We start from the raw sequence: 13,058 nt of genomic DNA, 5'->3' as shown, positions 1-13,058 counted from the left end.
GAGTTAAAATCAAAATAAATTCTTAAAAGCAAAGAATCACATCAATAACTAAAGAATTTAAAAAAGGTGCTAATGGAAAACACCACATAGCACCACCTTGAAGCCTCTTCTTTTTGTGGACGGACAGATGGCCATTCGCGCCCACAGTCCTACCATCTGCTGAAATGAGAGAAGATGAGGATGCAGAGGGATTCTTGAGTGAGGGTGTGTGTCTGTCTGAGGAGAACATGTGTGGAAAATGAAAAATAAGAGGGTGAAGTCTTTTCCCTTATGTTACACCAACTGCAGCTGATGATGAGCGTGCGTCCTCCTCTATGATAGTATAGCAGCTTCTGGCCATAGGACATTAGGTGAAAGCTGGTTTGTTAACTCACCAAGATACACTGTAGTCTTTGTTATGTTCTTGCTTGGATCGTTTGCCAATGTCTTTTCTCTATGTGTTTGGTCATATGGGCCGGTGCAACAGATCAAAAATGTGTTACATGTTTGTTACCCCAATGCCCCCAATAACTAATGACAATGGATGTCATAGCATCTGCGGTTTCATTAGCAATAAACACAAAGTTTTGTTTTGGTTACGAACCTTTGCCAGTTTAAAAGAGTGACTCCTCTGATTTAACATTGTTGGACAGTTTAAAAAAAAAAAAAGGATCAAAATCACTGCAGCAGAGCCAGAGGCAGAAGTGGACTACAAAGGCTTGGTAAGTTCACTTCTTTGTAACTCCACACCCCCAGACTTTTTTAGTTTTCAAGCTTGTAGTCTTCAACCCCAACTGAGAGTGACTCAACATCACACGTTGCAATTTATCAGATTTTATGTAGCTTCATCTGGAGCCACAAAATGCTTTAGACACCTTTTTTCCCACATATGCAATGCTTCCCAAGTAGTGTTAAGAGACTTTGATGTGTAAAAGTGGAGTTCCCCTTTCAGTATAAATCAAGTACAAAGGCTGGTCCGCACAAATTGTGTTTGGAGATTTCCTCTCTCAAATGGAACTGAAGACAATACAGATACACTTCATACAAGCAACTGTAGAAAACATCTTGGTCCACTGAGCTGTGATGAAGTGATGCTGAAGTCTAGTTTCAGTGCCATTTGCTGTTTTTATTTATTATGTCATTAACATAGCACTGCTTAACAGTTCAGTGCAGTCAGAGGGGAGGTAATAAATACCTTAATATAATAGTAAAAATTCTTTTGCACTCATGTACCCTCACCTTTCTCACCCCATAGATTAATGTTTTAGATTAGCCAAATAAGCCTTGTGCAGACGTGCTGCTTTGCTGACTGATTGGTCCCTCAGTTGGGAATGTACATGCAGCTTTTATTCAATCATTAAGGATACTAAAGCCTCAACTTTGCAATAATTGGAACTCAAAAACAGTGCTGATCTTGGATGGGATCTCATGCCATAACACTGAAGATTTTCAGTGATAATTTAGGGATTTAGAGACTATGACCTCAGCTTTGTGGTTTTCAGGCCATTAGCTTCCAAAGAAGAACGCCATCATCTGTTGAGAAAAGCCTTGGCCAGCTGCAGGCAATCTTTCACCTTCAGCCTTGATGGTGTGAAGTGCTTTGTGATGCTACACAGCAGACTGCAGACATCAGCATCACTCAGAAGAAGAGGAGGCAGATGGAGGAAGCATATTTACAACTGAAGATTTGGGGGAAAGGGCAAGTTGCCTCGGATGAGTTGCTCTGTGTTACGCGCTGGCAAACTAAAGTTCCGTATTCTGTGGAACTCTGAGGTTCTTCTTGTTCTCCAGTTCTGGCAAACACATTCTGAACGTAACACCAATTCAAAAAGATGATGGTCCATAATCTCTAAAAGCACAAATTCTCTCTCTGTCTCGGTCTGCTTCCCCCGTCTCTGCACATGGAAGGTTTCTATTATGGATAATTAGCATCATAACTGGGCTTAGATGATCCTGGAAGAAATGCAGCGACCGCACAAAGAGTTTAATCACAGAGCTCCTTCCGCCTTCTCTTCATTTTTTGGCTTGAGTCATCCCTGTCCCTCGCCCCTGCAGATTCAAAGCAGGGTCAGGGATTCCCCAGAAGGCCGATCCCTTGGAGCCGCTGTGTTTATTGTTCATCAGAGAAGGCTTTGACTCCAGAACATCAGTAATAGAAAGTATGTCGGTGTGTGTGCATCGGGAAGCGTAGCGCGTTAGTTTAGCTCTTGTTCATCCACAGAATTGTAAAGAGTTTAACAGCCACATTAGCAAAACCTAGACGTGGCAAATATTTCTTGCCTTATCAGAGTTTTTTTGTTCTTGTTGAATCCTACTGGAAGTAAGAGAGGGGAGAGACAGAAAGGGGCTGACAGAAGTGATGGCTTCCGCTTGCAGTGAGATATACAACAGCCATGACATGGAAACCCTTTGTGAGTATCCATTTAGTTGTCTTTTGTGTCTGTGGGAGGGCTTGACTGTTTTAGACTGTCGCTCTGCAGAAGCAAGGGGGACAACTGGTTTCCATTAAGGCCAATCAAGTCGAGGCATGATGTATCCTCTTCAGATGGGGATGTGGGAAATGGATGCAGAAAAATCTCCCAATGGGCTGGTTGAACATTTTTCTCCCTTTTTATTATAGTGCTAACCTCATTGTTTAGTTGAGACAAATCTGCTTACTGGACTATTTCACACTTCTTAAAATTATTGTTTTATTTTCTTGATTTGAAGAAACAAGGTATCCTCTGAGTGTTGTTGTGGTTTGATGTTAGAGATGCTTTTATGATCGTTGAAAATGGTTCTCTCCGTGGCCTGTGATGCTAGATTTCAGTATTAAGCAGTCCAGCTGGGAAAGCTTTGCTGGCTTAAAAAAGACAAAAGACACCGTAGGCAAACAAATGCTCAGACCGCACAGTATGACCAGTTTATCTTCTTTGCGGTCATCATTATAAGAGTTTTTGCTCTCTTAGTACAGTGATAAGCTGATAGAAAAGCAAACAGGGGCCTGAGTTATTGTAACCTTGAGGTAAAATGTGCACGCTGAGTTCTCAGGAATAAACTTAGAGAAGAGAAGTATTTTAGTGTCAACATGTGAAGCGGCTCAAGAAATATACACAGATTAATCCATCTATACTGTTAATGTATGTTTGGTGATTTCAACCAGAGGGGGAGGCCGAGTCTTGGAGGCCACTTTAGGGTGTTGAGATAAACTATCTTCACTCATCACACACATGCTGTCTCCATTTGCACCACAGGGGAGCAGAGCAGCCACAGCAAGAAAAAAAATAAAACACAACAGGAAGTCTCCAACAGACCCAGCTATCTTCCCTGTAGATATCCGAGCCAAGCCAGATGTTCTTCCTCTTTCCCCTTCTCCCCCCCCCCTCCCTAAACTTCAACTCTATTTTTCTTTACCTCTTCTTTCCCTCACTCCCTTCCCTTTCCTTCCTCTCTGCCCTTCCTTCAGCTCTCCCCCTCTCTCTGGGAGGTTGTGTCACTGAGTCACTCAGTCCGCTGAGTCATGGAGGTGACTCTGTAAATCGGCTCCACATGTGCTCTGCCCTGATTTGGTGGCCCTCAGCAATCAGCCCTGACCTGCAGGCCAATCACAGCATGCCAGTCATCACCGCAGATTAGTCTTCAGTTACCTCTCCAGCCCACATGATTTGGTGTTTTGATGGTACCAAATGTTTGTATTTGTGTTTCGAGCCAAAATGGCCAGTGTTTCAAAAGAAGAAATAATGAAACACAACTAAAAACCCCTTAATTTGAGCTTTGCAAAGCAGCAGTAAGCACATGACACATGATATTTCAATGGGATATCTCACTTCACTGTTGGTGAAGAGGTGCCTGTTCAGTTTTGAGTGTACATGTTGTAAACTGGGATCCGTATGGTCCACTATGTACTTTTTTATGAGTTTACATGAGCATCACATGCATACACACAAGCACACATATTGCGTGTACCCAGCCTTACACAGTTAATCACCAAGCTTGGATTCTAATCGAATTTATTTGCCATAAATGTTTTGCTCAAAGCTGCTTTTTAGGCTCTCAGGACGAGTAATAAAATAACACTCCTAACATTAGGCAGACGTCTCCTTTGATCTTTGATTCCCACAAGAGGAAATGGCAGCTTCCACCACTGGTGGGTCATGGGTTTCGCTGATAATATCGTTTATTGTTTAGTGAGAGATACATGGAAAACGTTTTCTTTGCTGAAAAGAGATATACAGCGGGAATGTGTCCGAATTTTTGCCCAGAAACCCCAAAAAGGCTGTTCTTCAGATTTGTGGGAGAGTAAAAACATTTACTTTTCATCTTGTTTCCACACTGGAGAAAGGTCGGTGGCAGATTTAGGATCCTGAACTCAAGAAAAAAAGAATTTGCTGAGAGAAAGTCCACTGCAAGACATAATTGCTGCAGTGAATCTATCAATAACCCTGCTAGCATTGACAAGCTAGATAGCTGAAACTGAACCAAACCCCATCAAAATGTTTAAATTGTGGAGCCAAGAGGTTGTGGATGTCTGTTGATGTTCACAGAGTCAAAGAAACGTGTCCCACAGATCCGGTTGTGCTTGTTGTTAATTGTGTAAAATCAATGTATGTGTAAAATTATTCAGTGTTAAATCAAGTCAAATGCATGATTTGAAAATGGAAACTGGCTGCAATAGTGTCAAGGTGTTCCAACAGTGTGCAGCACAGATTACCTGATATAAATACACAGATAGTTGCATTCATGCCTCTGTACATTTACATTCAGAACGAAACCACACAGCCAACTGTGACATGCAGCTCGGCTTTGACAGGAAGGAAGTATTTTCTGCTGAGTGTGATGAAAACCTCTCTCAGGCCTCCAGTCTGTGTGCTGATGGAAAAAAAGTTGAGCCATATCAACAAAGGAACAAATTAATCACTCCAGTTGGTCAAGATCAAATCCATTTGCAGCCAGAACCTTTCTTTAATCATAAAAGCTATTCTTAGAAAACATCTTTTCTCATGTCGTACTTTTAGTGTTTTGCAGTCAGTGGGTTGGCTGTGATAAATCTGTGAAGCTCTCTGTTGTGGGTGATCTGGGACACAGGAAGCACATCAGAGCAATGCATATTTCCAAAGAACATTTGGGTTTTGGAGCCACTTTCATCTGTTTTGCAGCCAATATCGACTTCATCTTGATTCACTCAAGTTGTAGTTACAAGAGTATCTCGTATTTCTGAGCTGAGTGGTGGCAGGCCAGCGCGACAAAATGAAGAAATTAAAAAAAGAGAAGAGCGAAAACGCAACAGCAGCACAGAGAATGTAAAGCCATCCATGACAATCGGCCACATTTCGCTTTTATTCGGGAGCTCTCTTAAGGGAATAGTTTGACTATATGCCCATGGTATCATATCACTATTTATTTAGTGAGAGGTAGGTGAGAATATTGACACCACTTGTCATGTCTGCCCCTTAAATATAAAGCTACAGCCTGGAGATGGTTAGCTTAGCATCGCTTAAAGAACAAAAATGGCGAGCTCGGGTCTCTCCAAACGTAAAGTCCAGGGATTTTTTCATCAGTGGGGTTGCTAAGCAACCAGCAGAGACCCCAGGACATCACGACACTTGGCCAAGAAAGAGTCCAGCACATAATCCCCTGTAAATCTGTCATTAATTAATGATTTTTCTATTGCACAGAGCTAGGCTAACTGTTACCAGCTGCTTCCAGTCTTTATGCTAAACTAAGCTAAGCTAGCTGTCTTCAGGCTGTAGCTTCATATTTAGCGCACACAGATATGAGGATGGCACCAATCTTCTGATCTAACTTCCAGCAAGAAAATGAAAAAGTGGATTTCCTTAAATACCAAACTATGCCTCCAAGGATGTTTTGTCTTTTCTAAACTCGGTCATGAGTCAACCACATCTGATACCCTCCTCTGTGAAACAAAGCAGGCGGAGGGAGAGAGCAGATGGACACACAAAGACACACAAGACAGATATTGCCTCTTGTCTTCTGCAGACACACACACACACACGCACTAAACACATAAACACACACACACTGAGAAAATAATGAAAATAAATGGTCCTGTATTTTGCCATAAACACGCTCTCTCACTGTCTTTCATTTTGATTAAACTGCACACACATGCACACCGAGAGCTTTTCCTCTAGTGGGTTTACTTAATCGCACATGGTTTGAGATAGCCTGCTGTATCCACAATGTTCTCCATTCACTTTCTCTGAATGAGGGGTGTGGCTGCCGAATGCCTTCCCGGCCACTTGGGATGTCGGTCACATGACTGAGCCGTGGGCGTGGCCAGGGGAGCAGCAGCAGCAGTCCAGCCTCACCAGCTGGAGCTGTGATTGAGAGAGGAAGAGGGAGAAGAGAAGGAGAGGAAAGGGCTTGGTGAGTTGTTGGTTCTTATGTTTGCCGTGTGCTTTTCTGTCTATCAGGGAGAGCCGTGAAGGATTTCGAAGAAACGAGATAAAGAGGAGAAGGGATCCGGGGGAGAGAGACAGAAGGGGGCAGAGATGGGTTGGTCTGAAGCTGTTGGTGTCAAAGTTAGTTTGCCAGGTGTCTCGTGTGTGCTGTGTGAAAATGAAGTTTTAAGGCTGTGAGATGGAGAGTGAGAGTGTATTTGGCAGGAAATCTGAAGAAAACCCTTAATTTAGTGCACAGGACTTGTACTTTTTCACTTCTTTTATTTTTCTCTCTCTATCCTTTCCCTTTCCCATTGTTCAGCCATCAGGGAGAGTTTGGGGGGTGAGCACTACCACTCTTCACCCCCACCTCACACACTCTCCTCCTCCCCTCTCCTTTTCTTTCTCCCTTTCCCTCCCATTGTGTCCTCAGCTCTGGAGCATGCATGGATAATCAATCTGCCATAATGGGGCAGAGTGTTGACCAATCAAGATAGCCCTTTATTACTCTTTTTAAGCTCTCCGGTCTCCAGGGCCGTCTCTAGTCATGTTCTCTCCTTTAGCCTCAGCTCTCGTCACATCAGACAGAGTTTCCAGCCTGACTTTGATCCAGTGCAGTGGATTAGCCGGGCACTGATGGAGCCAAGCTGTTTTGACGTGATTTAATTTTGACAATCCCCCGTGTCTGCTCCTCAGAGAGTTTGTTGCCAAGTTCAAGGAGAGTTGAAGAGCCGAACAGGTCATATTTTCAGTTTGAGTTTCACTCGTCCACAGGGAATTGTGAGAACTCCTCTCTTCTTCTAACTCTTGTCAGTTGCTTCTGGTGGGAAGAAAATTAGGCTGTGGTTAGTCACTTGGATATAATTTTGTGCCCCGGAGGCCAGCAGATCTTTTGAAATATTAGCTATCATGTTTTCAGTGCATCACATGGTAGGCTTTTGCCCAGTTTGCAATATGGCGGCTGAATAGTTGCTTTGTTGGATGCTGCACCCAGAAAACCCAATCAAATCATACCTGAAAACAATGGAAAGAAGATTAGTCCTGTGGAGGTATTACCAGATATGTTGTAGATGTCCTTGCTTTGCCCCTTCCAGCCATATTGTATCTGCATATGTTGAGACTACTGCACAGATAAAATGCACTTGGCTGATACCCAAAAGTCACCATGACCAAGTCACAACACAGAGAATTATCGTATTAAGAAATTAATTTGGATTTATTTTCCCACAGTAGTGAGCCTACAGTGTCAGTGTGCTGGAGCTTAGCACACAATGCTTATTTAATTACGGCATGTTCCTCATGATGCCTCATATCTGATTTACATAAAGCATTATTGCAATAAGCTTCACAATAGGCACCAGTTAAAGCCACTCAGCCACTGTTTGCTTTTTGCTAACCGCATTAGCTTGCTGATAATAAATAATTCAATCAACCTCAGATAAACACTTCATTAGGATTGTTCGGAATCAGCAGCATAAAATAAATACACACACACAGACGGGTTTTTTTTCTTGCTGATATCATTATCAGCCTCGTCCTGCCAGAAGAAACCTTAAATGTCAAGAAGACATTTTGTGCTGCAGGTGCAAAGATCAAACCCGACCCTTCAAGGGGAAGTCCACCCCTGTGTAAAATTAACCTACTGTTCCCATCATGTTGGGCAGTTCAGTGCACTTCAGGCCCGTGTTTTTGACCAAAGAATTTGCCCTGGAGGCAACAGAGCTCAGAGGAAGAGAAGCATGAACATGTTTTACAGTAAACAACCAGACTGTTTGTGTGAAAATATTCTTTCCCACGTCAGTCCGTCTTCATAGTCATTTAGCTAATTGTATCCATGTGTATAGAATCTCATTTGGTCTTGTCTTTTCCTGCTCCATCAGCAAGTGAAGATAGAAGTTTTGATGTGATGTTGCTCTATTTGGTTTCCTTCATCAGCTCACTGAAAAAGAAAATGATGAACTAGCAGGATTGTTTTTTGCAAAATACAGCAGTTAATAGTCGAAAGTGGTCTACTAGTAGCCCGCAGTGGGAGGATGTTTTCTGTTTCACGTGTCACAGAGGAGAGGAAGTCGGACATGTCATGTCCTGTCAGAGGTGACAGGTTGTGCGCCTGCCAGCGAAGGAGGGGTGGAGGATCGTGCTGCTCTCATCTACAGCGCTGTGGCAGTATCATGCCTCAAGGCATTATGGGTCATCCGTCACAACGTTTTTCATTCTGGGATGATAATTGAAAAATTTTAGCTCTTGCTTGAACAAACACCAGACGATTATCAGCATTAGAGTCAGTCTCCAGCGTTAAAAATGTTATAAAAATACATCTTTTCATTTTGTAAAATGATCACTACAGAATGAATTGAACAAATAATCCTTCAGTTTTGAAATAGCGGCATCTTAGGCCACATGCGGAACACTCTTCATGCATCTCTTGCGTTTCTTCTAGTCTCTCTTCACAGCTGGATCCATAGACTTAGTTGTAAAGTAAAGTACAGTAAAATGGTGAACTTACAAAGGGACCAAATTAGTGATACGTTTCATGGACAGCTTACTGGTGCGACACGGAGAAAAAACAGTGCAGAAGTCAGCTCTGAACAGTGATGCTTCTCATTTCCTCTCATTAAGCTCTATGCACCGTCTAGTGCTGAAATACTAAAACCAGCTGGCCCCTTTCCCACTTCATACTTGGTGCTTGTGTGATTTACAGCAACACGGACTCTGTTTGTCCTTTACCCCGTGCCAGTTCCCCTACTGCAGCTGTGGATGGGTTTGCGGCTGGACCCTCCTTGTTTCCCTTCCATGTTTCTCAGAAATTTTTGAGGCTTTGAGTTACGGCTGTGGCCAGTTAACCTACAGTACTGAGAGTTGCCCAGAACAGCAGGCTCTTACAATTGTACTCAGCACCACAATGACTGCCCTGCTGTGTTGGGCTTTGCTTTCTTTTTTTTTTTCTAAGTCTCTGCTTACAGCCATCGATCCAAACTGTGCATACTCGTGTTGTGTTTTTCAGCCCGCCACTGTTATTGTAGTATTTATCTCTCTTCCCATCTCTCCCTGGTCATGCCCTTTGCATCACCCGCCTCCTACAGCTCTTTCTCTCCATCTCTTGTCACTCTTTCAATCTTTTCGAGGTGTTCTCAGACAGGTCATTATCTACACCACCAGAAGTTTCCGTATAGAGAGCTGTATTTCAACACAGGGCAACACCATCTGCTTTGCTCCGCGTTAGGCCAGGGGGTCATATTCTCAGTGGGCCGACACGAGTGACAAGGCGGAAAGATGAAGTGGGCCTGCAGCATTCTTCAGACCTTTTCTGAAGTGCAGATGACTGTTTGTGTCGGCTGTAGCCGCCATCGGGCCTCACCGAAACTCATCGTCTTACGAGGCAGAGAGTTGTCTTGATGGAGAAACACGTCAGGATTTTTAAGCAGCGGTTTCCTTTGGTTTCAAAGTACGGACGAGGGATTGAGTGAGAGGGATTTCCTCTTAGATGTACACTACAACCTAACGAGAACCTCCTCTATCCTCCCAGCTACCTTCTGTCGACCTCACTCTGTCACTACCTAATGTAAATACACCATCATGTTATCGCGCTCAAACAGAAAGCAGTATAGCATTAAGCCAGCGGCCTGTGCTCTTTAAAAAACATGCATATTCTTGACACAGAAGCCAGGCAAACACTGGGAAATGCTTTCATAGAGAAGTCTTAAGAAAGACTGTGGAAATGTGGTTTGGCAAAAATAAATATAATATTAACACCTCTTGGAAAGGGAACTTTAAGGGAAAAGGAAATTCTCAGCTAACACAGTTAATCATGACAGTAGCATTGCCAGAATGTAGTATCATATCCTTTTGGACAGTTTTAAAGTTGCCCATGTCGTCATTATTTTGACTTTCCCCTGACATTAAGACTTTGAGACGTCTTTGCCTGGTGCACCTGTGATGTGGGCACAGAGGGTTCAATGTCTTGTCTTTACTTTGAACACATACACATCAAAAAGTGACAGGTCTCAGTAGCTTATACATGCTGCTAAATGGAATCCAACCTAATATGGCTCACCAGTATAGCTGCATTTGTGGTTAACGATTGCTTCAAAGTTGTTTTTGCATTATTTTGTCCTACTGCCTCCCCAAGTGTAGTATATGTTCAATATTGGGGCTTATTTTACAAATGGTGTTTTATATCAAAATGGTAAATTAAAATTGTAAAAAAAAAAAAAAGCATTTGCTCAAATGACTTGTTGATATAACATAGAGCTTTTACTAGCTGAACTTTAGTCTCAGATTAGAGCAAATCATGCCAGTGCTGCACTCACATACACTGTGTGTTTAAGACACCTACAGCCTCTCTATTACAGAAAACAGTTGGGGGGGGGGGAGCCATTGTTGTTTCAAATTACATACCATTAAATGTATTGGATTTAATTTGCAGCTAAATTAGTGTTTAATTTGAAAATAAAAGGAAAGAGTGGTGAAATGTGTCCCAAGACGAGACTGTATGTTTCTCATTTGAGAGTCAAAAAGCGAATTCTTCACGCGACCACACTCATAAAACTACTCCATAAAATTGTTAGATGATATTAAATTGTGCATACGCTAATCCTGTATTCATATGACACACTTAAGACTGCCAGTCAACTTTTGTGCTGCCTTCAACTCTCTGGGCCCTCCATCCATCTCAGCCAGACAGCAGCAGGCATAAAACTTAACGATCTTCTTTTTTAGAGGGAGCCACCAAAGGGCCAGTGGAAATGTCATCTCCGGTTTAAAAAGGAAAGATCGAGAAATGGAGGACAGTAACGGAGAAACAAACTTCCATAGACACACACAGGTGCACTCAGGAAAGGGAAATATACAACTGAGCTGCACCGGAGCAGAGATTCAGGGGTTACACCTCATGGGAACCATGTTTTTAAAAACATAACAGAGCTTCCAGATAGCAGACGGTGTTTAAAAGCTGTCAGTAATGGTGTGTGAGTGGAAGAACAGACATGATACCCTCTTTTCCCGAAGCACAAACCCCTAAGGAGTGACTGGACAGCTTTCAAACATATGCTTACAGGCTGAAGGCAGCGAGGGAAAGAAAGCCAAGTACCTTGTCGGCTGCAGGAATCGCTAGAAAACTACATTTGAATTGTAGTGTGGTGATATAGAAAGTCATAAAAATGCTTTATCAGTAAGTTATCTTTAAAAAGTAATAATCGAGATTTGGGTGTCCCACTATTTATCGATAGTACTGTTCGCTAGAAGTTAAAATGTTTAATTTATAGTAAAAAATGTTGCTCATGACCCACCAGACCTGAAAAAAACCTTCAGGGGCGTCGTGTCCTCAGTACAGGCCTACTTTAGGAATAACATTTTGGCCATAATGTGAAGTTTGGTAGATTTAATCAAAAATTAAATCAAACCTCTGCTTTGTTAAGTCTGAATCCCTTCATTTGATCAGTGATTTGGCATCTTGTCTCAATTCACCAAAGTTCAATGCGCCTGACCCAGAAAACACAAGAAAACAGTCCATTATTGTTGAGGTCTCCTTGTTTCCTTTCAACTGTTTTCCTGCATGACAGCAGCAGGAATTTTCCAAACAATTCATTGCAGAGGAGGATGCAAAACCTCAGCCTGAGCACAGCATGCGCATTAAAACTGTAAGCAAAATTGGTGAGATGAACGGATCCAGAATCCAGAGCTGAAAACAAATTTTGGTCAACTATAAAATCCTCCCACATAGACCAGTTCCTCGTGTAGAGCGTCAGGCATCAACCACACAATTTAAACAGTTTGGCTCATCTGCACTAATTACATGTTGCGCATGCCATAAATCATTTTATTGATTTCTTTTTGTCTGTGCCTCCTTCAGCCCGTGTTTTCCGTGTTGAAAATGCTGATATTGTCAGGGCTGGAGTTTAACAATAACATACAGAATCCTACTTTGTCACATAATTTAAAGCAGGCTGAAAAGTGGTGAAGTGGCGCTTGTGGATCGAAGGAAACTGGATTTCTTTGGTTTTCTGAAGGCTTACAGGAAGACAATGAAGGCTTTGTTTCTGGTATTGGCACATTCAAGTTTCAGTCAGTGAATATTAAATGTAGGGTTGGATGTGATGTGCCTGATGGGATTTTAATGAAGGGCTTGAGAGGGGAGTGTTGAGTTATGTGTGAGGCTGGAGTGGGAAGGAGACTCTCTGTAACAGCAAAGTTGAAAATTGTATCTGATGGAAGGGGGAAGACTTGATGTTACTTTTCCAGGAGGATTAGATTACATGTCAGTTTGAGGAAGGAACAAAGTGGGTTTGATTCTTCAGGACACAGGTTGTTGATATCTGTCAGCTAAATGTTAACATGTTACGTACTTTTTGAAATATTAATGTGATGTATTACTTTTCTGTGAAGGTTGAGGCCAGACAAGAATCCTGCCTGTGCTTTTTTTTTTTTCGTTTTTTGAGGCTCTTCTGAGTTATGCTGGCATTCAGGATCAACAAAATAAAATCCTGTTGTATTTTGCTATGATGTGTTCCAAGAAATCCAGTTGAGTACTCTCTCACTTCAAGGCTGTGCAGTTTATCACTTCTGTCCTACCTAGTAATGGTTACTTCTGAGAGATTTGTGCAGTTTATGTGCAGCTATAGGGATGGTCACAAGGGATGAAATCATCAGGGTTATATTCTCAGATCTGACAATATGCCTCTGAAAACATCATACAGTTGT

The 13,058-nt window shown here is 42.3% G+C and overlaps 1 protein-coding gene and 1 long non-coding RNA gene across 6 annotated transcripts in view; one reads left to right on the top strand and one right to left on the bottom strand.

The window, feature by feature from the left end:
* Nucleotides 1-13,058, top strand: part of septin9b (septin 9b) — a 74,020-nt gene that overhangs the window by 39,982 nt on the left and 20,980 nt on the right. The window contains exon 1 of one of the 5 annotated variants that reach the window (XM_070854851.1): nucleotides 2,317-2,390. The exons of 3 other annotated variants lie outside the window; for them this stretch is intronic. In XM_070854851.1, coding sequence (XP_070710952.1) covers nucleotides 2,339-2,390 — 52 coding nt within the window. In that variant the 5' untranslated portion in view covers nucleotides 2,317-2,338. Of the gene's footprint in view, nucleotides 1-2,316; nucleotides 2,391-6,315; nucleotides 6,346-13,058 lie in introns of those variants that run through there. One more of the 5 variants, XM_070854866.1, reaches the window with a different exon arrangement.
* On the bottom strand, nucleotides 4,649-11,842 carry LOC139222967 (uncharacterized). The gene is made up of 3 exons (XR_011585945.1): nucleotides 11,762-11,842; nucleotides 6,130-6,296; nucleotides 4,649-4,820 (listed from the first exon to the last, which is right to left on the bottom strand). It is a non-coding gene; the product is annotated as an uncharacterized lncRNA (long non-coding RNA).

Source organism: Pempheris klunzingeri, chromosome 3, assembly GCF_042242105.1.
Source record: "Pempheris klunzingeri isolate RE-2024b chromosome 3, fPemKlu1.hap1, whole genome shotgun sequence".
NCBI classification, from domain to species: Eukaryota; Metazoa; Chordata; class Actinopteri; order Acropomatiformes; family Pempheridae; genus Pempheris; species Pempheris klunzingeri.
This window is presented reverse-complemented; position numbering and strand designations above follow the sequence as displayed.